Here is a 26,816-nt window from a genome sequence, read left to right on the forward strand (position 1 = left end):
GTTCTTCTCAATACTGTCCTTCACACTCACCTTTTTCTTTCCCATGCTTGGAATAAAGTTATGTCCATCTCTAGCTATAAGATAATGCTAGCTAGTAATTTTTTCATTATGCATTTGCTGCTCCAACTAATAGCGGGAATGCTTGTAACTCTAAATTTTCCTTGCAACTAAAGCACAGCAATTAGCCAAGAGACAACACTTATCTCAAAACACTCTTAACTCGTACTGTAAGTTGAGGTGCTACTATAGTATTACCATTATAGTATTATTTGTAATCCATGTCTGGTGCTGACTTGACACCTGGCAGATCTTTTCCAAAGAGAGCATCAGCAAACAATCCAACATCAACCTGGTGGACCTGGCAGGAAGTGAGCGTCAGAAGTCATTAGGGTCAGAGGCTGACCGTCTGAAAGAAGGCACGGCCATCAATCTGAGCCTCACCACGCTGGGCAACGTCATCAGGTAGGTGTGGCAATTCGTTTAATTTTTTTGATCAGTGATTGATTGTCATATACTTTCTGTTGGCAGCGCCCTGGCTGACATGGCAGTGGGGAAGAAAGTGGTCCATGTTCCCTACAGGGATTCAGTCCTTACAAAGATGCTGCAGTCCGCACTGGGAGGGAACAGCCGTACTGTCATGGTGACAATTAGATTTTGCAGCACTTAAAAAGAAAAAGTCCCCTCTCTTTTGGTTTTACATGACATGATGTTTAGATCGCCACGCTGAGCCCTGCTGACATCTGCTATGAGGAGTCTCTGTCAACACTTCGTTATGCTGAGAGGTAAACAACAACTAACTAGTAAATAATTTTTAATAGAATTTCAAAAATGTTTACTCTACACAAATTTCTATATTGTTTTTTTAGATGATACCGAACGTTTTTGCTTATCATCAACCAATTGTAGAAACTGCTAGAGTACATCATCTGTTTATCATAATTATTTTCATTATTATTATTAGGATAAAATATAAAGATATATTATAATTTACTTAATATTAGTTATTTAGTTTAGCTAATCGTATTTACCTTAGCCATAATAAAACTAATCATCAATAGTGGTGGTAGTAGTACAGTTAGTAGCAATACTTGTACATTTTAATTTGTAGTTAGAAATAGTCTTATTAGTGAATATAAATCAGTAGATTGACGTTTTTTTGCAATAACAAAAACTACTTAAAAAAATCAAATCAAATGTGTATTATTATAGGATGTTGGAGATAATGTCATATTTGTAGTTATTGTTATTCCATGACTTAGTTTTGATTGAGGGTGGAGAATGACTATTACATTATAGTGCAGTATTACTGGGGAAAAGCGGCATACAAATTAGGGCTGGGCGGTATGGCAAAAACAATGATCACAATACATTTTTTCATATCATCCATTCTCGATTAATATCACGATTAAAAAATAAAAAAAATTAAGTCAGATTGTCCCACGCAGGATTATAGCGAGTATTGCTGCATCCTTACTGTTTACTATTGCAATATCTTGCAAAAGACATTTGTTCATATCTACAATTGTGCTTACTAGAGGTGTAACGGTACAAGTAACCCACGCTCTGGTCCGTACCTCGGTTTTAGGGCCATAGTTTTGCTTCTTTTTTTCGGTACGTTTTGTGGAGGTAAAGACAACTTTTTTTCCTCTCAAAGTTCTTTTGTCATTTTGCTTGTCATCAAAAGTGCATTCTGCAGTAAAAAAAAATATTAGTAGTGTACTGAATACTAAAAGACTCAATATTTACTAAACAACACTTTCAAATGGTAAATTATTATTTGTAATCTTTATATACTTGTGTCAGGTCAGGTCGGTTGGATCTGCTACTGGTAACCTGTAATCCAGTATAACCTGTTTCAGGGTCGGGTTGCCGGCGACTCAACTGGCACTCCCATCAGTGCCCAACTGGGGCTGTTGAGTTGGGTGGCTAGACACCCTGGTGGAAGCAAAAACAAGATTCGCCAAAGGCCAAAGGGCACTCGCCCATCGGCCATCTAGCAGGGTAGGAAGAGCTCAACATCCTTGGCCGGACGTCTTCCTAGGAGAAGGACAACTCTGACTACAAACCTGGGTATGTAATACCCGTAGACTTGGTGTTTACACTGCACCGTTGGGCGGATGAGCTGAACAAACCAGCAAACGGCCAGGCCGGAGGAGGTCTATACATATATATAGACTCAACGACCATGTGTAAAGGAGTAAACCTTCCAAAATCAAGAGTGGAGCCCCGAAGGCGGATTGGTGCCTTGCAAACACTGTTTCGGCAGCTCCTGCAGCCAACCTGATGCCAAACGTCATGCTCAGCATTCCTTTGGATTTTATCAGCAAGGCCGAGAGGGGGATCCTGACGACTGGGCAACCCAGGATCTCCGTATGTAATGCCCAGGCTTACGCTCTGGAGAGGACACTCCAGCTTCACTTTTAACCAAGTGTGGAAACAACACGGATTCTGACAGTTACGGGTTATAAGCCCCCATCCAATTGGCGTAGGAAAGGGGCGCCACGGGTCAGTTTCGACGGTGGAAGGGATCATCGTGTCTCATCGGTCGACTACCGTCCGCCTTAAGCCAGGCAGCCCCTGGTCAAAAAGGTGTCGTCCAGCCAACGTTTGCCTGCTTCAGTGGGTGCCTGGAGCTTAGTGTACTGCAAAGACATGAAAAGCAGACGGTTAATTTTATGTACCAGACAAACAAAACAAGAAAAGAAAGAAGACTCCAGCTCTTCGATTAGCAAGCTGGAATGTGCGAACAATGTGTACAGGAATCTCTGATGACCTTCGTGAAGTGGACGACGCCAGAAAGACGGCCGTCATAGATAAGGAGCTTGCCAGGCTTGATGTCAGCATAGCTGCTCTTCAAGAAACTAGGCTAGCCTCCAGTGGGTCTCTCAGAGAGGCTAACTATACATTCTTTTGGAAAGGTAGAGAACCTGAGGAGCCTCGTCAGCAAGGAGTTGGTTTTGCAGTCAGAAACACACTTTTGACATCAGTGGAACCTCCATCAGGAGGTACCGAGCGATTCCTGTCTATCCGTCTCAGCACTGCTACAGGTCCAGTGAACATTCTCAGTGTCTATGCTCCTACTCTTTCTTCAACTGAGGAGATTAAAGATAGATTATATGAGCAACTTGATGAGCAGATCAAGGGTTTTCCTAAAGATGAGTGCTTAATCATCCTTGGCGATTTTAATGCCAGAGTAGGCGCAGACCATGCATCATGGCCATCTTGCTTGGGGCACCATGGCATTGGAAAGATGAACATAAATGGCCAGAGGCTGCTGGAGCTATGCACCTATCACAACCTCTGTATTACAAACACCTTTTTTAAGAGCAAACCATCGCACAAAGTATCATGGAAACATCCCAGGTCTCATCGATGGCATCAGCTTGATCTGATAATCACTAGGCGGTCGTCACTAAATAACATTGTTATTACTAGAAGCTATCATAGTGCAGATTGCAATACGGACCATGCCCTTGTGAGCGCCAAAGTGCGCCTTCAGCCCCGTAAAATTCATCGCTCCAAAGCAAAGAGTCGTGCCTGCATTGACACATCAAAGATGTCAATTTCATGCAAGGTGGATGATTATGTATCAACCCTGGACCAAGCTCTTCAAAACCTGCCGGAGCATAATGCTACTGCAAAATGGAACGCCATTAAAGAAGCAATTTACAATACAGCTATTTCTACTTTTGGGAAGAGGGAAAGAACTAGTCACGACTGGTTTAATGCCTATCTACCAATCATGGAACCAGCAATTGAGGCCAAACGCAAAGCATTTTTGGCATACAAGAGATGTCCAAATGCTCAGTCACTTGCAACACTCAAGAGTACTCGTTGTTCCACACAGCGCATTGCCAGACAGTGTGCAAACAACTATTGGCAGCAGCTCTGCGAAGATATCCAGATGAGTGCTGAATCTGGTAACATCCGTGGCATGTACAATGGTATAAAGAAAACAGTAGGACCTGTTATAAAACGGACTACTCCAATTAAATCTCGGATAGGGGAGAAGATTACCAATCGAGAAGAACAGATGGTCAGATGGGTGGAGCACTACTCAGAACTATACAGCCGGGAAACAACTATCTCTGATGCTGCTCTAAATTATACGAAGGAGCTACCAATCATGAATGAACTTGACAAAGTGGCTACAATGGTAGAGCTTGAAAAAGCTATTGATTCACTTCCATCTGACAAAGCACCAGGTAACGATAACATTCCACCTGAAGCTATCAAGAAAGGGAAGCCTGCCCTGCTTAAACCGCTGTACGAATTACTGTGTCTTTGCTGGGAGGAAGAAGGAGTACCTCAGGACATGCGTGATGCCACTATTGTGTCACTTTATAAAAATAAAGGGGACCGCAGTGACTGTAATAGCTATAAAGGAATTTCTCTCTTGAACATCGTTGGAAAGGTTTATGCACGCATAATCCTAAACAGGCTACAGATACTTGCAGATCGTATCAATCCTGAATCCCAATGTGGTTTCAGGGCTGGAAGATCGACGACCGACATGATATTTCCAGTCAGGCAGATTCAAGAGAAGAGTAGAGAACAAGGTCAACCTCTTTACATGATGTTCATAGATCTAACTAAGGCTTTCGATCTTGTCAGCAGGAAGGGCCTGTTCAAGCTACTACAAAAGATTGGATGTCCTCCAAAACTACTCAGCATGTTGATCTCTTTCCATTCCAACATGAAGGGAACAGTCTTGTATGGATCCTGTTCGGACTCCTTCTCTATCAACAGTGGTGTTAAGCAGGGCTGCGTCTTAGCACCAACTCCTTTTGGAATATTCTTCTCTATACTCCTGTCCTACGCTTTTGACACATCCATTGAGGGTGTCTATCTACACACACGGTCTGACGGCAAATTGTTCAATCTGGCAAGATTACGTGCGAAAACCAAAAGGAGGTCAGTGTTAATCCGAGAGATGCTTTTTGCAGACGATGCTGCTCTTGTTACCAACACCAAAGAAGCCTTACAACGTCTAAGTGACTGTTTTGCGAATGCTTGTGAACAGTATGGACTTATAGTTAGCCTGCAGAAAACCAATGTCAGTGTTCAAGGTGCTGCAAATCCTGCTATCAAGATGAATGGTGTCACTTTAGAAGTAGTAGATAATTTTATATACCTAGGCTCGACAATCAGCAATAAACTCTCGCTTGATGTTGAACTTGACAGGAGGCTTGGAAAGGCAAATACCATCATGGCTAAACTAGCAAAGCGAGTATGGGAAAACAACGCTCTTACTCAACATACAAAGATCCGAGTTTATCAGGCCTGCATTCTCAGCACTTTACTCTACGGAAGCGAGACCTGGACTACTTACATGAGACAAGAGCGTCGACTTAACGCTTTTCACATGCGGTGCATCAAACGTATCCTTGGTATTAGTTGGCAGGACCATATTCCACACAGTGTCATTCTTCAGCGGGCTAATATCCATAGCATGAACTCTCTTCTTAGCCAGCGCCGTCTTCGATGGCTGGGACATGTTCGGCGGATGGAGGACGGACGGCTTCCCAAGGACATTATGTATGGACAACTGGCTGCTGGTTCCAGACATGTTGGTCGTCCCTCTCTCCGGTTCAAGGACGCATGCAAGAGAGATCTAAAGGCGTGTAATATTCCCTTGGACAGCTGGGAGATACAAGCGGAGAACCGAAATGTCTGGCGTCAAGCGGTTAGACGGGGTATCGCAGAGGCTGATTTGAGGAGAGGCCAGCTCGCAGAGGAGAAGAGAGACAGGAGGAAACATACTGCAATTACCATCGCACAGCAGGAGCGGGATGAAGTCTCTACACATGTTTGCACTAAGTGCAACCGGGACTGTCACTCAAGAATTGGCTTGTACAGCCATGCTAGGCGTTGTCAACAAACATGAATGTACCGTATCAACAAAACATCAAGTTAAAATGTGAAAATTATAATTAGATATGTGCATTGTATAATTACAACACTCATTAAAACTGAAAATATATTACTAATAATTGACTAAAATAGGATGACAAAACTATTTAAATAAAAATAAAAAATAAAATAAAAATAAACTATTAATAATAATTAAAGTACCATTACAAAATAAAAAATAAAAATAAATTAAATAAAAAATTAAACATCAAATCGAAATAAGTGTCTGACACAAGAGCGTAAATTAGCATGGTCATCTGTGACTAAGCTGCCAAAGAGATATACTTGTATACATCAGTGCTTCTCACCAGTGCTTTGGCAAGCGGTGACCCAGATTGTGGACTTTTTTTTAAACTCACATACTGTAGCATATATTTGGATTACATTAAAGTGCAGTTTGAATTTGAGGTACTGCAAAATAATGTGTACCAACACAAAACAAGTTTAATGATTATTTCAGGAACAAAATGTCTTTTTATCCACAAACTCAAAAATGACTTGAACACAAAGTGTCTGTATACAGAGTTGTTTAAAACATCTTATATCAGAGGAGTGAAATCTTTGCAGACACATGAACAAAAAGTTTGATTGAAAAATATTTAGATATAAAAATGCCTGTTTGTGATTAAATCAGTGGGTGTGTTCATTCTCCCAGTCAGGATAAAATAAAGACCCTTGTGAGTGCCTGCAAGTCCGCATTCGGGGCAGGATTACTGGTGCGCTGCAGCAGATAGTGAAACTAAGGGCGCTGATATTTCTAAATGTTGTGTTTCAACTTCTATGCTAGTGTTAGTCATAGTTCATTATTTCGGTCACGCAAACGTACACAAACACACGCACGCTTTTACAGACACACAGGATCACGGTCAATAAAGGTGGATTGTACCATGATTATATCAAGCATCGCTGCGTCCCTACTGTTTACTACTGCGGTAACTTCTAACAGACAGTTCCCCCATGTTTGATCGAGAAAATATGCTAACAGCTGATCACCGTGATTGAACTCAAATTAATCGCGATCAACGGTCACGATCATATAATCGCCCAGCCCTAGTACAAATCAATCATGGCTCATTAGAACACGGACACTCTATGATTCACGTCACCCCTCCTTTTCTCTGCCAGGGCAAAGCACATCCAGAACCGGCCTGTAGTGAACGAAAGTCCCACGGAGCGTCTGGTCAAAGAACTCAAAGCTGAGAACGCTAGACTGATGCAGAGACTGAGCAGACTGGGCCAGGAGGGGCGCAGCGCCAATGATGAAACTAGTAAGAGAGTTGCTTCAGGTTGACTTTATCAGGATGCTGTATTCCAAAAGTATTTAACGTGTGTGTGCGCACGCTCAGAGGAGATCCGTCAGCTGCTGACACACAATGAACTCCAGATTAGAACCATACACACTCTGTGGGAGCAACATCTGCAGGAGGCACTCAAGGACTGGGAGCAACAGTATGCCAACATCACGCAGGTGTGCACTTACACACACACATTCACTTATATTTACTGTATGCTTTCTGGTTGCTAATGTGTGTGTATGTGCGTGCTCGTGTGTGTGTGTGTGTCAGGAGAGGAGAATGATGCAGATGCATCCTTACATCCTGAACATCAATGAGGACGCTCAGCTGTCTGGTGTGGTCAAGCTGTTCATCCAAGAGGGTCAGTATGTTTTCTGTCAACATGCTGCTAGCTGTGTGTGTACCTAATTAGCTCAATGCCTAAACTCTGCACCCTGAGGAATGGTAGGTTATTCTTACTTCTAGACTGCATAATTACACACAAGCTCCATCACAGTTCTCCTTGTCCCAGTGCTTCTCAATTATTTTCTGTTACGCCCGCCCTTCGGGAGAAGAAAACATTTTGTGCCCTCCACTCTCCACTGTGACTATAAATAGTATCATTTGTCTATACAATTGTTATAAGGTCATCTCTGCATCACATTGTATGCTTATTAACAGTAAAGAAAAAAAAACAGAAAAACTAAAGAAATATGGATGAACGTACAATGACAAACATTGTTTAGTCTGTAATAGAAAATATTTAGATTAATCAATTTGCCTGAAATAATAAAAAAACGAATCTTTATCCAAAATATAAATTTTTTTTGACTGACTTGAACCATATGATCCTGAAAAATATAATTAAATTAACTCAATAAAAAATACATTTAAACTGATCGGCAACATTAACTCGGGAGAACAATATATAAAACACTTTAACCTGCAAAACAAAATTTGTGCAGATTATTATTATTTTTTTATCAAAATGAGAAAGTCTGTATTAATGGCAGGAAGCTGTAAGTGTAACTAAGAACTCGTTAGTCCATCACAAGTTCGACGAAAGTCAGTTCCGGAAAAGGCAAAATATCAAAGTTGAAACATATGGAGAAAATAACACCACACAACAATTTAAAACTTCTACAGGGAAATTAAGCATATCTGGTCACTTTTTTGTGGAAGTGTATATACTTCATACTTAATGAACACAGCATACTTATCTCTGCGTTTAGCCCTCTTGTCCACACACGCAAATGCGTACTTTTGACCTTATTGACGCAGACTTTTGCAAAGTTCCAAAACTCTCCACTCAGCGTATGCGTGTACACGGCACACATTGAGACTTGTACTCCTCTGATGACGTCACTGCAAAAAGTCAGTGTTCAAAAACAAGAAAAAAAGTAAAAAAATTAGGGGTATTTTATCTGAACTAAGCAAAATTATCTGCCAATAGAACAACAAAATTCGGCTTGTCAAGACTTTCCAAAACAAGTAAAATTAGCTAACCTCAATGAACCCAAAAGTACCTTAAAATAAGTATATTCTCACTAATAACAAGTACACTTTTCTTGGTAGAAAAAAAAGAGACCTTTTTGCTCAATATGTTGAAAAATATTCTTAAATTAAGTAAATGCTAGTGCAATTATCTTGACATAATGATATGCGCTCAGCATCATGATTTTTTTTTTCATGCTTGAAGTAAGAAATTATTACTTTAAAAAAGTAGTTTTATACTTGTGAGTGTTGATGACACAGCTTTGCATCAGTTGATATTTTAGTTTCAAGCACGTTTTACGCAATATAGGTCATCAAATCTCAGCAACAAGCTGTAATATCTTACTGAGATAACTTAGGACCAAAATCTGTAAAACAAGTAAAACACTCTAACATAAAATCTGCTTAGTGAGAAGAATGATCTTAACAGACAGAAAATAAGCAAATCCATCCATCCATCCATCCATCTTCTTCCGCTTATCCGAGGTCGGGTCGCGGGGGCAGCAGCTTAAGCAGGGAAGCCCAGACTTCCCTCTCCCCAGCCATTTCGTCCAGCTCCTCCCAGGGGATCCCAAGGCGTTCCCAGGCCAGCCGGGAGACATAGTCTTCCCAACGTGTCCTGGGTCTTCCCCGTGGCCTCCTACCGGTCGGACGTGCCCTAAACACCTCCCTAGGGAGGCGTTCGGGTGGCATCCTGACCAGATGCCCGAACCACCTCATCTGGCTCCTCTCGATGTGGAGGAGCAGCGGCTTTACTTTGAGCTCCCCCCGGATGGCAGAGCTTCTCACCCTATCTCTAAGGGAGAGCCCCGCCACCCGGCGGAGGAAACTCATTTCGGCCGCTTGTACCCGTGATGTTGTCCTTTTGGTCATAACCCAACGCTCATGACCATAGGTGAGGATGGGAACGTAGATCGACCGGTAAATTGAGAGCTTTGCCTTCCGGCTCAGCTCCTTCTTCACCACAACGGATCAATACAGCGTCCGCATTACTGAAGACGCCGCACCGATCCGCCTGTCGATCTCACGATCCACTCTTCCCTCACTCGTGAACAAGACTCCGAGGTACTTGAACTCCTCCACTTGGGGCAGGGTCTCCTCCGCAACCCGGAGAAGGCACTCCACCCTTTTCCGGGCGAGAACCATGCATTCGGACTTGGAGGTGCTGATTCTCATCCCAGTCGCTTCACACTCAGCTGCGAACTGATCCAGCGAGAGCTGAAGATCCTGGCCAGATGAAGCCATCAGGACCACATCATCTGCAAAAAGCAGAGACCTAATCCTGCAGCCACCAAACCAGATCCCCTCAACGCCTTGACTGCGCCTAGAAATTCTGTCCATAAAAGTTATGAACAGAATCGGTGACAAAGGGCAGCCTTGGCGGAGTCCAACTCTCACTGGAAACGTGTCCGACTTACTGCCGGCAATGCGGACCAAACTCTGGCACTGATCATACAGGGAGCGGACCGCCACAATCAGACAGTCCGATACCCCATACTCTCTGAGCACTCCCCACAGGACTTCCCGAGGGACACGGTCGAATGCCTTCTCCAAGTCCACAAAACACATGTAGACTGGTTGGGCAAACTCCCATGCACCCTCAAGGACCCTGCCGAGAGTATAGAGCTGGTCCACAGTTCCACGACCAGGACGAAAACCACACTGTTCCTCCTGAATCCGAGGTTCGACTATCCGGCGTAGCCTCCTCTCCAGCACACCTGAATAGACCTTACCGGGAAGGCTGAGGAGTGTGATCCCACGATAGTTAGAACACACCCTCCGGTTCCCCTTCTTAAAGAGAGGAACCACCACCCCGGTCTGCCAATCCAGAGGTACCGCCCCCGATGTCCACGCGATGCTGCAGAGTCTTGTCAACCAAGACAGCCCCACAGCATCCAGAGCCTTAAGGAACTCTGGGCGGATCTCATCCACCCCCGGGGCCTTGCCACCGAGGAGCTTTTTAACTACCTCAGCAACCTCAGCCCCAGAAATAGGAGAGCCCACCACAGATTCCCCAGGCACTACTTCCTCATAGGAAGACGTGTTGGTGAAATTGAGGAGGTCTTCGAAGTATTCCCTCCACCGATCCACAACATCCGCAGTCGAGGTCAGCAGAACACCATCCTCACCATACACGGTGTTGATAGTGCACTGCTTCCCCTTCCTGAGGCGGCGGATGGTGGTCCAGAATTGCTTTGAAGCCGTCCGGAAGTCGTTTTCCATGGCTTCCCCGAACTCCTCCCATGTCCGAGTTTTTGCCTCCGCGACCGCCGAAGCCGCACACCGCTTGGCCTGCCGGTACCTGTCCGCTGCCTCAGGAGTCCTATGAGCCAAAAGAACCCGATAGGACTCCTTCTTCAGCTTGACGGCATCCCTCACCGCCGGTGTCCACCAACGGGTTCTAGGATTACCGCCACGACAGGCACCAACTACCTTGCGGCCACAGCTCCAATCAGCCGCCTCGACAATAGAGGTGCGGAACATGGTCCATTCGGACTCAATGTCCAGCACCTCCCTCGTGACATGTTCAAAGTTCTTCCGGAGGTGGGAATTGAAACTCTCTCTGACAGGAGACTCTGCCAGACGTTCCCAGCAAACCCTCACAATGCGTTTGGGCCTGCCAGGTCTGTCCGGCATCCTCCCCCACCATCGCAGCCAACTCACCACCAGGTGGTGATCGGTAGAAAGCTCCGCCCCTCTCTTCACCCGAGTGTCCAAAACATGAGGCCGCAAATCCGACGACACAACTACAAAGTCGATCATGGAACTGCGGCCTAGGGTGTCCTGGTGCCAAGTGCACATATGGACACCATTATGTTTGAACATGGTGTTTGTTATGGACAATCTGTGATGGGCACAAAAGTCCAATAACAAAACACAGCTCGGGTTCAGATCCGGGCAGCCATTCTTCCCAATCACGCCTCTCCAGGTTTCACTGTCGCTGCCCACATGAGCGTTGAAGTCCCCCAGTAGAACGAGGGAATCACCCGGGGGAGCACTCTCAAGTACTCCCTCGAGTGAATCCAAAAAGGGTGGGTACTCTGAGCTACGGTTTGGCGCGTAAGCGCAAACCACAGTCAGGACCCGTTCCCCCACCCGAAGGCGGAGGGAAGCTACCCTCTCGTCCACCAGGTGGAACTCCAACATGCAGGCTCTGAGCCGGGGGCAACAAGAATTGCCACCCCAGCCCGTCGCCTCTCACTGCCGGCAACGCCAGAGTAGAAGAGAGTCCAGCCCCTCTCGAAAGAACTGGTTCCAGAGCCCTTTCTGTGCGTCGAAGTGAGTCCGACTATGTCTAGTCGGAACTTCTCCACCTCGCGCACTAGCTCAGGCTCCTTCCCCCCCAGCGAGGTGACGTTCCACGTCCCAAGAGCTAGCTTCTGTAGCCGAGGATCGGACCGCCAAGTGCCCTGCCTTCGGCTGCCGCCCAGCTCACATCGCACCCGACCTCTATGACCCCTGCTATGGGTGGTGAGCCCATTGGAGGGGGAACCCACGTTGCCTCTTCGGGCTGTGCCCGGCCGGGCCCCATGGGGACAGGCCCGGCCACCAGGCGCTCGCCATCGTGCCCCACCTCCGGGCCTGGCTCCAGAGGGGGGCCCCGGTGACCCGCGTCCGGGCGAGGGAAATCTGGGTCCATAGGTTTTATTTTTCATTGAGGTCTTCGAGCTGCTCTTTGTCTGATCCCTCAACTAGGACCAGTTTGTCTTGGGAGACCCTACCAGGGGGCATAAAGCCCCCGGACAACATAGCTCCTAGGATCATTGGGACACGCAAACTCCTCTACCACGGTAAGGTGGCAGCTCAGAGAGGAGAAAATCTAAGCAAATATCACCCTTATTTGAGATATTTAATCTTACTTAGATTTCAGTTTTTGCAGTGTGGTTGTCATTTCCAAAGCTCAACAACACTGCCTTGCTGCCTTTAAACACACTATGAGAGGACTTACTGTATGTTTGAATGTAAACATGATGCTCTTTTCACTCAACATTAATACAAAAAGACTCATCAAAATGGGCTTTGCCACACTCCCGCCAGCGACAATAACGGATATGATTGCTGTTGGACCTCCAGCTGATGGGACAACTTTGACAAGCAAGACTTTTTGCTTTCTGTCATAAGAAAGGTGCAACATTATCTCATGTTTTTAGTCCTTATTTAACAACAGATAATGAAGTTAACTTGCATGTGTTCCATTTGTTTAGATGGGAGCGGGCGCGATCATGTAACGCGCTTGAGCGACAACAAAAAATGCTGTAGTTTCCTCCTCGTTAGTGTGTACTGATGTTAAAGAAAATATACACTTAATTGCATGTGTATCACTATATTGATTACTAAATGCGTTATAATTCCACAAGAGTTTTGCACATCCGTGCAGGCACTTAAGCATTCAAGAGTTTTCCTTGGCTTCTTGTTAGTGTGTGCTGATTTTAGAAATAATGTACACTTCACTGTACATGTAATATATCACCATGTTGCTGATTAAACATGTTATAATTCCGCAAGTGTTGGGTTTCAGCTGCACAGGCACGTATGCACGCTTTAAACACTAAGAAAATGGTTCGTAATGTTCCCATGGCTCTGTAAGTGCAGGCTGGTATTCAACATAATGTGCATGTCATTGTATGTCTAGTATATCAAAATAAATATTAAAATAACACAGGTGTAATGTGGCTGCTTTTCCAGGCCTCTGATTGGACAAAATGTGCATGACAGCTGGTGTATGTGTTTGTGTGTAGACAGAGACAGTTTTAAAACTACACTCTTGTGGATGGAGACTGTTTTAATCCTGGATATGCGTTCCTGAAACTATCCGTGTTTGCGTAGACATGGTCTAAGTAAGTTCTAGTATACACACGTAAGTATTCTGCTATGTTCATGTCTCCTGTTCTTCCAGGTGAATGGGATGTTGGCCTCTGTGACAACACATCCACCTCCATCACCATCAAGGGTTTAGGGTACATAACCACACACTACACACTCCAAGCTGACCGGAAATACTGTAAGTACATGTGCAGTGTATGTATGTATGTATGTGTGTGTGTGTGTGTGTGTGTGTGTGTGTGTTTGTGTCAGCATTCAGCAGCGTCACGCTGTGATGAGGAACGAACAGCGCCGGGTAATGCTAACGCCGCTGAAGGGGTCAAAGGTGACTGTCAATGGCAGAGCTGTTGGTGAGATGACTGAGCTGCACCACCTGGTGGGTTTCATCTCTCTCTGTAGCCAAAGGATAGATCATGATTTTCTAATCATATGTGTAACTTGTCTTGTCTTCAATTACTCATCATCACACAAACTTATTGTAAAATATTGTACATGACGTGTATTTTCCCCTGTTGTCCAGGACAGACTCATTCTCGGTTCCAACTGCACATATCTTTACATCGGATTCCCGTCCGAGAGAGGTGCTGATGACTGGATTTACTACGACTACGACTATTTCCTGTCAGAACTGGCTGCTGCTGAGGGCATCCACCTTGGTGAGTCCACACCTTAGGAACTGGCAGTCAAACATTTGTAATACTTTGCACTAAACCGGTGATCAAAACTAATGTGTTTGTTTTTGTCAGGTCAAACGAGTGCAGGATGTTGCAAGACTGATCCGAGTCTGCTGGCGGTCTTTTACGACTACATCAAACTGATGCCTCTGGTGGCTGAAGCCAACCAGATGAGCCAAGAGTTAAACAAGGTAACGTTAAAAAAAAAAGCATTCCGTCAAAGGTGCCGTTCGCAGCAGGCTCCTATTTACATTTTTTTTAAACCAAGAAGTCTAACATCTAGGGCTGTCAAATTGAATGCATTAACTCATGCGATTAATCACAAAAAATGTTGCTTGAATCATGTTTAAGCACAGATTAACGGTTACCTAAAAGACAACATGGTTTGTTATACGATCAGTGCAAAGATGAGTGAGGAGACTCCGGCAAATTTCCCTTCAGAATATACCTTGACAGGACTTTAGACAAAACTGGTACCAGTAAATAATTGATTTACATTCAAGTAAACATTTTAAAATGTTACTTTATAACATTCTATACATGACAGTGCTTTGGGTCAGAATATTGGGGTCTTTTTAAAGTTATTTTAAATCATGCACACAAGTAATTTACTGTGATTAATCATCAGATTAAAAATGTAATCGTTTGACCGCACTAATAAAAATGCCACCAACAGCAAGCATATGATATGATTAAGTAAACCTATTTAACAAATGTTATTTGTCACAATTACAAGCTAAACTTTGTGGAAATTGTCATTCAGCCAGAATGGAAAGATCAGCATTCATACCTGAACAAATGTGAACGTGCACGCTCTTCAATGGAGATCTTGAACAGACAGATTTAAAAATGGATGCTATGATTGAGTCACATCGTACGCTTTTCCAAGTACTACTGTTGTAACGTGGCACTGTCCTGCTGCTCTGTGCGTGCGGTTTCTGTGGTGTATCTTGCATGGTGGAACCAGGTAAAGGGCGGGCTGTAATGGCGACAGCGTGGCTCGGATGGTAGAGCAACTGTGCCAGCAACTTGAGGGTTTCAGGTTCGATTCCAGCTTTCGCCATCCTAGTCAGAGCTTTTGTGTCTTGTGCAAGGTTCCCAGTGGCACCTACACTGGTGTATGAATGTGCAGGACTCCTTTGAAAAAGAGATTCTTAATCTCAATGGGACTTTCCCGAGTAAATAAAGGTTGAAATAAATAATAATGTGAAGGTCCTGGGTTCGATCCTGTGCTCGGGATCTTTCTGTGTGGAGTTTGTATGTTCTCCCCGTGACTGCGTGGGTTCCCTCCGGGTACTCCGGCTTCCTCCCACCTCCAAAGACAAGCACCTGGGGATAGGTTGATTGGCAACACTAAATTGGCCCTAGTGTGTGAATGTTGTCTGTCTATCTGTGTTGGCCCTGTGATGAGGTGGCGACTTGTCCAGGGTGTACCCCGCCTTCTGCCCGATTGTAGCTGAGATAGGCTCCAGCGCCCACCACGACCCCGAAGGGAATAAGCCGTAGAAAATGGATGGATGGATAAATAATAATAATAATGATTGCGGCTCGTTCGGAAGCGAGCACCTTCAAGGCGGCCAACTATCAGCTGAAAACTTTAATTAAATATGGCAGAACTTTTAAAAGTTACTGTCAAAAAATAATATTTTATACTTAAACGTTACCTCTTAAGTAATTAGAATTGTTAAGATGCCAAAAATTTGAGCTCAGAAGTTTTTATTTTTTAATTACAACGATACATAAATCAAATATTGAACTGTCCTGGAATGGATTACTGTATTCCCAGTTTTGCAGGGTCCACTGTACACTACATCTATTTCTGCTTTTGAACATTTGTTTATGTATTTTTCCCTACAGGGAGTGGAGTTTAAATTGGAGATTAAGAATCTGGTGCTCTCAGATTCAAAAGGCCACGACCTGGAAAAATACATTGTCTGCAGAGTCATCTCCAAGCCCAGCAAACAGGTTTCTTATCTCTGATATTTCAGTGTACTGTAAATGCTCAAGGTGTACTTTATTCACCCAAACCACAAAGAGGCGCAGGCGTTCATTGGAAGCAGGCCATAATTGTACAGATGATTATTATTTCTTGTTATTCCAGAATAAAAAAACAACTAATTGTACATTACAACTTAATTTAGTTTTACTTTTGGAGTATATGGGAAATTGGAAAGGAAAACTAGCTTTCTTTGATCACATGGTCATTGATTGACAACACAGCAGCAACTGAACCGATGTTGTAAGGAGAAAACTGTTTAGTCAGCATTAATAACACAGATGAGTTGATTGTAAACAGTACAGAAAGTGTAACATAACACACACATGGCTTTCACACCAACAGCAGAGTATCGTAAACAACATTTTAAAGCGCATGCAGAGCTAGATAATGCTGACCACTCAAGCAGCTGCGTCCATCAGATGTTGATACTAATGTATTTTGACATGGCACTAAATAGTGGTTATTTAATTTTGTAAATAACGATAGTGGACTGCAATCCATTTAATGGAGGCGTTAATTTGAGCATTGTACAGATATTCACTTTGTGCTAGAATGTGTGCCGTTTTGTTTAAAAGTTCCTTTTCCACAGGTGTGGATTTGGTCCAAGGCCAAGTTTGTGAACCGCAAATTCCTGATGGAAGAAATCTACCAGCAGCATCTGGCTGAGCTGAAGGGAGAACATGTAATTTTAGAGAAAATGCTCCCTAGTTAGAGAACAAAGCTAGCAATTTTCAAGTATTAATTTTGAATTAATCTTTCATATTTGTGGTTGGTGTTGTCAGAGAGAAGAGGGCCTTTCCACAGCGGCCTTGCCCAGAGATAAGGATCCTTTTTGGGATCCGGTAGAACCGTTGCTCCTGGGAACCGCTCACCTTTGGCTCCAGTCTTTGGCCTTTCGCATTCCTCTGGACGAGCAACTGGAGGTACAACACATGCATGCATATACCATGGACGACCATTTTGAAAGAGCTCCTACTAACAGTTGTATGTGTAAGGTGCTGGGGTCAGAGGGCAGCGAGGAGGCCATTATTCAAGCAAAGCTGCTTCCTTGCAGCTCGACTGGCATGTATGCCACACAAGAAGGTGTTACTTCTCTTACACACAACGAGACAGGCTTGGCCTATCAGGTGTGTCCTACTATGCAGGCCTCTGGGAGAAGACGACATCCTCATTGACCCGTCTGAGCTTCTGGGTCGGCGACTTGACGTGCAGCTAGTTCTGGAACAGTGTTTTGGACTTTGCTGGATCAGAGAGGATCGCAGTAGAGGCGTCCAGATTGGGTCAGGTTTTGTTTAGAATTTTGTTTGACTTTTTTAAAGTTTGAGAAGTATGATGTTATTTTTTGTTTTATTCTCTCAGTTTCAGGCTGTTTGACAGCTCAGTGCCTTTCTACACACCTGCTGTCTGGCACAGTGTCATCCCTGCGCTGCATCACAAAGTCCACTTTGCGTCACGCCAGGTGTCCCAGCGTCTACTTGATTACCTGCAGAGCAGCGCTTTGCTTCTGGAGCTTTGGGGGCTTCAAGGTGAGGATGAGGGATTATCCAACATTTAAAAATGTATCCACAAAAGCAACATGTTGATTCAACTAGCACATTCTTAGGAGTGCTTCATAGTTACTTTCACTGCAAGTTAAACGTTTTATATGTGACATTTTTTTACTCAGAGGGTTGCTCTATCTTGGTATCGCCACTTGAGGGGTCTAAAGGGACCACAGAGGGTGTCTTCTTCATTGAAGGTGATGGCACAACTAATAATAATGTGAGTTACAGATTTCATTTGTCTCCAATGTTTATAAATCTTTTTGCTGATTTTTTGTTATTTGGAGCTATTTTTTCATCTTTATTGGAATTATTGGTGTGATGTCATAATTCCTCATACTGGCTCAATATTTGTGCACCCCTAAATATATACTGTATATATATTCTATGATATATGTTTATTTTTAAATCAATGTATTTTTATAAATCATAATTGACTTGATACTTTGGATTAATTCCTGCCTTATTTTTCCAAAGAATGTTTTATATTTGTGTGCAAATTGTGTTGCAGCCCACCGTTTCTGCATTACTGAACAGTTCAATGGCAGAATTTCAGAAAGAAATGGAAGAACTGAAAAGAGTGAACAAGTTACTGATGAAAGAAAATCAAAGTTTAAGAGGACAGCTGAACATGGGCAAGAATGGTATGGCTGACACTCAATACTATGCCTTAAGGTCTTGTCTCTCTCACACACACACACACACACACACACACACACACACACAGAGTTTATGACATGTCTTGTCTTGACATGTCTATGTCTTGTGGTCTTCCTGTAGGTACCACCAGTGCACGAAGTCGCTCAGTTCGGCCCAGTTGTGATGCAGAGTTTGCTCGCTCACTGAAGCTTTTCTACCACAGCATGACTTCTGTTCGGGCTCAGCTGCAGAGTCTGCGCAGACAGAGGCCAGGCGTACGTATGCACATCCGTACACACTCACTCAGCATCGCTGCTATTTGTTGTCTTTGCCACCATGATATGAATGTGACATTTTACAAAACATGGACTTTACTACTATTAACATCCTGGCGCTGGTATCAAGTCGATCCTGTCTGTGCTGAGTGATATCTAGTTGTATGTTTTTGTTAGAAAACTTTGTAGGAAAACATTCAGTACATTATAACAACAGTAATACACATGTTGCCTGATTCTCAGGAGTCATGTGACCTGTTGAGTCTACGACTCTTTGTGGATGAGCAGAGTGGTTTGCTGAAGGACTTCTCAGAGCACCTGGAGGCAACTGTGTCAGCCCTCAAACGTGACGTTGCTGCCATCGTCCGACGCAAGAGAGAACGATGGGGATCTTGGTCTTGAGGCTTTTAACATTCATTGAAGCGCCGATAGTTTGATTTTGTATAGCTTAGATTGTTTGTAAATTTTGATGTTTGCTGATTTTTATCCACTTAAGTCAGCAAAGTTCCTGCTTAGTTGATTTAAATAAAAAAAATTGTGATGTCCACATGAAACCTACAAACAGTACAACATTATTAAAGTCCATACAAAATTTATTAGACTGTATGTAAAAGTTAATGCAATTTCAAACTGCAAATAAATTAAAACACAAAAACTTCTGGGTTTTTTTTACAATTATGATGGCCCATTACCTCACATACTGTAAATGTGATGTGAAATGAATTAATGTTGACTGTCCATGTTGTGCTTACAAACTTTTTGCAGCGTCCAACACAAAAGGCAGGAGAGGCAGAAAGCAAGATTAGCTCTTAGAGAGGATAAACAATTGAAATGTGAGCCAGCAGTTAAGAAAAGATAAAGAGGCTTGATAGTAGCAGAGGCGGCTGATCTTACAGGCGAGGTAGGTTCACATAAAACTTGTCATATTTACAAGAGAAAATGTAACGTTTAAACCACAGGATCAAGTACATAAGTATACCTGTAAAAGTTAAAGGTAATAAAGTAGTATGCCCTTTTTTAATTGTACACGCAGTATGGAGATGACAAAACTATAACATAATACTGTGGAATGAATATGACTTTATCAGTGCAAAAACAATCAGTGCTAAATAGTGTTGGGCCATCATTGTTTAGCTATTTACAGGTGTTTAAATCCTCTCAGCCATACAAACACAAACAGCTCACAGTATAAAAATATTTCCACTCAAAGACAAAGAGGTCCATTGTTTCACATTAGGTCCATGTACAAATAACACCGGATTTCCACTGGATGTGTAACTCTGCGACTGTGCAGCTCCATCGGACAGCAAGAGTGACGTCGCTGACAAGTTATGTCAGTGAAATGACGTGAAAAAATGTGTATGTGGGATAAATTCACCAACAAACAGGCAGATGGTCTAACTGGAGAAGAGGGTGAACTTGCCTGGATGTATCCTTTTTTTCATGTTTTTTGTGCTTCAATGTAAATTATTAAACACAGCTTTTTATTGGGGCGTGGCGTAGTGGGTAGAGCAGTCGTGCCAGAAACCTGAGGGTTGCAGGTTCGCTCCCCGCCTCTTGACATCCAAATCGCTGCCGTTGTGTCCTTGGGCAGGACACTTCACCCTTGCCCCCAGTGCCGCTCACACTGGTGAATGAATGATAGGTGGTGGTTGGAGGGACCGTAGGCGCAATCTGGCAGCCACGCTTCCGTCAGTCTACCCCCCCAGGGCAGCGGTGGCTATGAAAGTAGCTTACCACCACCAGGTGTGAATGAATGATGACTTTTCACTTCTATGTGAAGCACTTTGAGTTTCTAGAAAAGCGCTGTATAGATCTAATTCATTATTATTATTATGAAATTCAAACGTCTTTATTTTGTTTTCCTGTCCCCAAATTGTGCAGCTTTTGTCCGGCGTCTGGCAAAAAAGAAACTGCGTATTTGTGCGTAGGGCTGCGGACTGCCATGACACCGCACATCCACGGGCGGTGGAAACGGACACATTGACGGGAATGGAAATGTATCCACACCATCGCGGTTACACATCCAGTGGAAATCCGGGGATATAATCAGCCTCCAGTCAAATGAATGAAGTTGTTAACACGTGAGTGAAAGACATTTAGATTGTTGACAGCAGGAATGTTAATGGTGTGACTGCTTCTGGAGTCTAATGTCCACCAAACATCTCCTTGACACTAACTTGCAGTTCTCAGGCGCTGGTGCCTTCATTCTCCACAACCCGGCAGTCACTCGCCGTGGATCCATGCGTGATGAGCGTAGGCGGGGCCTCGCTTACGTTGCTCTGGCTGCCGTTAAGGTGCTTGAGGCTGCCGTGAATAGAGGGCTGGTGGTTGAGATGCGACATGCTGCCGTGGAAACTGCGCTCCTCTGCGCCTCTGTAGACCACAGTGTCGCTCCTGAGACGCAGGGAGAAAAGAAGAGACTGACTAGTAAACATGGCCTCAATAGGGATCCACTTGCTGTTTGATTACCTGTCATCGCGAGGGCGGCGCAGGCTGCCATGGTAGCTGGCTTTGCTGTGACTGCTGCTTGCTTTGCTCCTGGTAGAGGTGGGCTGGCAGTGGAGACCTCTGAGGGGCTCGTCGAGGTCGTCAAGGACAGCGAGGTGAGTGGAGGAGGCGTGAGTGGAGGTACCCTACAGGGAGAACATATCAAGTTTAAACTTTGTGTTATTCTAGAAATACTGGAGGGACCAAATGGTGGGTTTTGATTTGTTTAGATGGGGTTGTGATGTTTCTTCTAATAATTTGAAGTGACATTGTTTTGCTGCTCTTTTATCCAGCACACAATGAGCTAATGCAACAAAATTTCATTGTTATCTTTACTGTAAAGTTCCAATTTGATTGACAATAAAAGGAAGTCTAAGTCTAAGTTTTGTTGAAATACTTTTGACTACATAAACAAATTCTCATCTGCAACTGCAGGAATGCCCTGTGGGATACATGGTGTTCCTCAGTTTAGTTTTCTACAGTAAATACAACTTGCATCATAAACCTACAGTAACCTTATTGCGAGTGAAATAGGTTCAAGTAACTACATACATGTAGTAAATACTAGGGGTGTGGGAAAAAATCGATTCGAATTCAAATCGCCATTCTCACGTTGTACGATTCAATATCGATTCTCATTTTTCAAAAATCGATTATTTTTATTTGTTTTAATTAATCAATCCAACAAAACAATACACAGCAATACCATAACAACGCAATTCAATTCCAAAACCAAACCCGACCCAGCAATATTAGTTACAATTTCAACATAGCAGTGATGAAAAATCCCTAATTGACATTATCATTAGACATTTATAAAAAAATAAAGTAAAAAAAAAAAGGAACAATAGTGTCACAGTGGCTTACACTTGCATCGCATCTCATAAGCTTGACAGCACACTGTGTCCAATATTTTCACAAAGATAAAATAAGTCATATTTTTGGTTCATTTAATAGTTAAAACAAATTTACATTATTGCAATCAGTTGATAAGACATTGTCCTTATAAAAGCTTTTTACAAAAATCTACTACTCTGCTTGCATGTCAGCAGACCGGGGTAGATCCTGCTGAAATCCTATGTATTGAATGAATAGAGAATCGTTTTGAATCGGAAAAATATAGTTTTTGAATCGAGAATCGCGTTGAATCGAAAAAATCTATTTATAATTGAACCGTGACCCCAAGAATCGGTATTGAATCGAATCGTGGGACACCCAAAGATTCGCAGCCCTAGTAAATACTGTCATTACTGTATGTGTGTGTGATGGATGACAGTATTGTGGCTGTGAGATAGTACGTGTGATCCAGGCCAGTTACATTTGTGTAACTTTTCGGTTCTTGAATAAGTGCGGGAAAAAAAGAAACATTTTCAAAACATGCACTCGTGCTATTTGCGTTATTAAAACCTTCACGTCTGACTCAATATGTCTTACTTGAAATTTCTCACGTCTCACTAAAACAACAAAATTAACTTTAGTGTTAAGTCATATCTTCATAAAAGCACATTGTAACATTTGAGAAAGTTTGGTTGAAAAACATGGCTGCCATCAAGCAACACACAACTTTGCAAGGGCACAGGCTGGACTTATCAACCAATTGTCCATAACCAGCACGTCCACTTCAATTATTCATCAAGTCACAAATAATGCTTCCACTCCAGTATTGTGTCACTGCGAGGTGACCGTTGGAGGATGTACCTGAGTGGACGTTCCTCTGGACTTCCTGATGATGGGGGTGTTAGGTTCACGCAGCAGAGACTGTGCCAAGTCTGGCTGCTCCTGCAGCACCTGGCGGGACTCGTTCACTCCACTGCTGCATGCAGACGTTAGAGGAGGAAACAATGACTACTTATTGGAGCAGCAAAGAATAAAAAGGGGAAAAGTCTTCTTACTTTTTGCGCCTGCGTCCATGCATGAAGCTGGCCCACTCAAAGCAGGTCTTCTTGCTGGCCACCCAGAAAGCAGAAGGGATCCCCACCACCAGCATCATCAGGTATTTCACCAGGAACAAGGCCGTGGCTGGTCGGCTGCTCTGCTCCACCTGGAGGTGACACACATTTCAAATACTTTGTACACAAACTAGAAAAAGACGTTACTTTATGATGAGAATTTCAAGCCAAGCTCCACCAGTGACACATATTGGTAATATTTTATTGCCAACTGCAGGACACACACAGACACCAGGGGGCAGTAGTTCAGTGGCCGCAAACACAAATAGTGTGGTCATTTTTAACAGTTTAAGCTCAATATCAACGAACAATAACCAACACCTATCCTAGAATCAAATAGGTTTTAGTTCATCCAAGACATTTAGGTTTTACAAACTTCAAAGTTTGTTGGCATGTCTTTGGAGGTGGGAGGAAGCCGGCGTACCCGGAGGGGACTCGCACAGTCGCAGAGAGAACATGCAAACTCCACATAGGTTGATTGGCGACACTAAATTGGCCCTAGTGTGAGAATGTTGTCTGTCTATCTGTGTTGGCCCTGCGATGAGGTGGCGACTTGTCCAGGGTGTACCCCGCCTTCCGCCCGAATGCAGCTGAGATAGGCTCCAGCACCCCCCGCGACTCCAAAAGGGACAAGCGGTAGAAAATGGATGGATGGGTGGAAAGTTTGTTGGCTTCACTCTTTAACTGATGTTTTTTAACTACATTTTTGGCCTTTACTTAGCATAAAAATGCCTAAACAAAGTAAAAATATCAATACTAATTCTTGACTACAAGGACATAAAAGACAAGTCATGAAGACTTATTGCAGCTGAAGCCAACAACTACAAAAATAATAAGATTCTACAATATTAAGTAATGCATTACATTCAATGACTGTCACCAACAAGTTATTACGTCATTTACATTTTCCCTTCTTTCAAACAGGAAGTGTATTTAATAAATAATGAAAAAGTGAGGGCGAGAATGAACTATCAGTAAAAAACATGGACCAGAGGTAAGATTAAATATCAGCTTTGCTTTTTCCTACTCCTTTTTAGATAGACTGAAATGTGCAAATAGATCATGATGTTCTATGATGTAACTTGTAAAACATGTCTGAAACTAATAAATCATAACCATAACCATATTACGGTAGTATTGGCCACTAGATGAGACCAAACAAATCAGAGTGCACTGTTTGGTATTGTGGCCACTGATTGGCTGAGCCTGAAGCAGTATTCAGTTTCACCATTATGATTGATTGTGAGGGTGACCATATGCATGTTATTTCAACTGTAGACAGCTCTTCTATGCTAATAGCAGTATTTGGACGGTTGTTTTATGATTAAGTTATGAGTTCCTACTTTGCGGCAATATAACCAATTAACTGCAACAAATGAGGGTTTACTGTCTGACATTTTTAGTGGGAAATCATCACCAACACAAACCAAATAAAGTTATTTGAACTGAAAATTAGCATTGGTAAAATCCTCTAAGCTGAAGTCCATGTTGAAATTCCTGTGCAGAAGTCGGATCTCTCATGAATACTAAATTGGGGCCCTAAGCAGAACTTTATTTGGTGGCCCCGACACCAATTACAACATTTTGTGTGAAACGACTTTTATACTATTTGACTCAAACATGCATTTAATTTGATGCTTAGTTTGGTTAATAAGTACATCATATATTATTAACAAACCTTCCTGTCATAAACCTGGCATGTCTGCTTTGTGAGACCATTTCCATGACAACGCCCGCCATAGGGGAGGGTGCTAATGTCATTGGAATTTTGCTATTATATTCTTACCAGCGACTGAGCAGAAAGGGGCTAGGAATACTTTTACAGTAACATTTCAATATGAAGCACCTGCCATTCATTTTTTGATATTTCACACAAACTGGGACCCCAAAAATCACACACACATGCTGTGTAACATTATTACACCTTCTGCATTCCTGTCCAGTTACTGTGTACATCACTGCCTATTCATGAAATAAATGATCCCTCACATCTCGTTAATAGTGGGCAGAGCGGAGAGGAAAGTTTGGCGTGAGTTTTTTTGGATGTTGTGTCTGCACAGTGCACATTGATTAGTTTAAAGAGGCAACCACTCTTCATAACAACACAAAGAGCTTTTAGAGTTTGAGAAGCAGAGCATGACCGTCAGTGTGTGAGTGGGAGTAGAGGAGGTAAAGATGGAGTGTGGGAACTAGAAGACAACAATAACACAAACGCTGCTGCTGTGGACTTGGTCTTGGTCTGATGATGCATACTGTCCACGCCTCAAATACCTGCTCACTCAGCTGTACACACCTTGTAAGGACAGGGGATGTGATAGCGGCGGCAGTTCTCCTCCATCCAGGTGGTCTCCCACACGGCGCGGTAGGTGTGCTCGTACACGTAGCAGCCAATCACGGTCAGCAAGGGGACGAGGTAGAGCACGGAGAAAACCCCCATTCTGATCATGAACTTGACTAGTTTGGTCTGGTTCTCTTTCTCCAGCGGGATCTCCATGCGCACGCGGTTCAGAGCCACAATGCCCACCAAGAGAAGAGAGACACCCACCTGGAGAGACAAATGACAACTGAGGAAATAAAGAGAGGCCACAAGTCAAGCATCCACCTGTTCATAAAGCAATCAGTCATGCTCACTTGGATCTCTTCATCCACATCCATCCTACTCATGCTCGCTTTCATCCGCCCACTCATCATTCCGTCCCAACCCATAAAAAAGGTCACACCCTAGATCTTGTCCTCTCTGTCAATCTCCCTGTCAGCAATATGGAAACAATGTCAGCCCACACAGACTGTGACCATTATGCTGTGGTGTTTCAAACCTCCCTGTCTCCTCCCTCCACTAACACCCAATGTCCTGCACGCCTCTCACGGTTTATCAACGCCCAGACACCTGCTAAGTTTTCCTCTGCTTTTGCTGCCGCCCAAAACATCAGGGCAGGTGAGATGCTGTCATCAGACCCAGAGGAGCTTACGTCCGTGTTCAACTCCACCTGCCTTTCTGTTCTGGACTCTATTGCCCCTCTCAAGTTGAAAAAGCCCAAACCCAAGACCATGGCTTGGCTCAATGAGACCACCAGAGCAGAGAGGAGAGCATGGAGACAGGCGGAGCGGAGGTGGAAGAAAGATGGTCTGCAGGTCTCTCTTGAGATACTGAGGGACAGACAGAAGAGCTACCACCGGGTGGTTAAAGCTGAGAGAGACAAGTTCTTTGCCAGTCTCATTGCAAATGCTCCAAACTCCAGAATTCTATTCAAAACCATCAATTCTGTGGTGTGTCCCCCCACCACTGTTATCCAGGATGCATCCCCTACAAAGTGTGAAGAGTTTCTGTTGTTTTTCTCAGATAAAGTAAACACCATCAGAAGTAACATCCCACCTCCCACCCGGGACTTAGCTCGTACTCTGAGTTGCTCATCCACTTTCTCCATGTTCAGCCCCATCTCCCTTTCATCCCTCTCTAAGATGGCCGCCGCCTTGAGACCCGCCACATCCCCTCAGGACCCCGTCCCTGCCCTCCTCCTTAAGGAGGTTTTTGATGCAGTAGGTCCCCACATCCTGTCCATCATCAACTGTTCCCTGGCCACAGGTATAGTCCCATCATGCCTAAAAGAAGCAGTAGTCCAACCCCTTCTTAAGAAAGCCAACCTAGATCCCACTCACCCCAGCAACTACAGACCCATCTCAAAATTACCATTTCTGTCTAAACTGTTAGAAAAGGCCATCTTCAGTCAGCTGCAGCCCTATCTC

The 26,816-nt window shown here is 43.6% G+C and overlaps 2 protein-coding genes across 4 annotated transcripts in view; one reads left to right on the forward strand and one right to left on the reverse strand.

The window, feature by feature from the left end:
- The window catches only part of kif28 (kinesin family member 28), a 35,121-nt gene extending 15,843 nt beyond the window's left edge, over positions 1–19,278 (forward strand). For 2 of the 3 annotated variants that reach the window (XM_062025581.1, XM_062025568.1), the window contains 20 exons: positions 308–462; positions 529–640; positions 715–782; positions 7,039–7,181; positions 7,260–7,381; positions 7,479–7,569; positions 13,579–13,639; positions 13,758–13,881; positions 14,026–14,161; positions 14,252–14,370; positions 16,037–16,144; positions 16,768–16,860; positions 16,961–17,101; positions 17,174–17,244; positions 17,324–17,458; positions 17,538–17,704; positions 17,845–17,939; positions 18,231–18,363; positions 18,500–18,633; positions 18,877–19,278. In XM_062025581.1, coding sequence (XP_061881565.1) covers positions 308–462; positions 529–640; positions 715–782; positions 7,039–7,181; positions 7,260–7,381; positions 7,479–7,569; positions 13,579–13,639; positions 13,758–13,881; positions 14,026–14,161; positions 14,252–14,370; positions 16,037–16,144; positions 16,768–16,860; positions 16,961–17,101; positions 17,174–17,244; positions 17,324–17,458; positions 17,538–17,704; positions 17,845–17,939; positions 18,231–18,363; positions 18,500–18,633; positions 18,877–19,035 — 2,367 coding nt within the window. In that variant the 3' untranslated portion in view covers positions 19,036–19,278. The remainder of the gene's footprint in view (positions 1–307; positions 463–528; positions 641–714; positions 783–7,038; positions 7,182–7,259; positions 7,382–7,478; positions 7,570–13,578; positions 13,640–13,757; positions 13,882–14,025; positions 14,162–14,251; positions 14,371–16,036; positions 16,145–16,767; positions 16,861–16,960; positions 17,102–17,173; positions 17,245–17,323; positions 17,459–17,537; positions 17,705–17,844; positions 17,940–18,230; positions 18,364–18,499; positions 18,634–18,876) is intronic. The other variant, XR_009821715.1, reaches the window with a different exon arrangement.
- Positions 19,212–26,816, reverse strand: part of LOC133632841 (frizzled-3-like) — a 56,695-nt gene continuing 49,090 nt past the window's right edge. The window contains exons 7-11 of the mRNA XM_062025593.1: positions 25,366–25,617; positions 23,016–23,164; positions 22,822–22,936; positions 21,106–21,269; positions 19,212–21,030 (exon numbers count right to left, since the gene is read on the reverse strand). Coding sequence (XP_061881577.1) covers positions 20,823–21,030; positions 21,106–21,269; positions 22,822–22,936; positions 23,016–23,164; positions 25,366–25,617 — 888 coding nt within the window. The 3' untranslated portion in view covers positions 19,212–20,822. The remainder of the gene's footprint in view (positions 21,031–21,105; positions 21,270–22,821; positions 22,937–23,015; positions 23,165–25,365; positions 25,618–26,816) is intronic.

The sequence above is a fragment of the Entelurus aequoreus genome, linkage group LG02 (genome assembly GCF_033978785.1).
Source record: "Entelurus aequoreus isolate RoL-2023_Sb linkage group LG02, RoL_Eaeq_v1.1, whole genome shotgun sequence".
NCBI lineage: Eukaryota > Metazoa > Chordata > Actinopteri > Syngnathiformes > Syngnathidae > Entelurus > Entelurus aequoreus.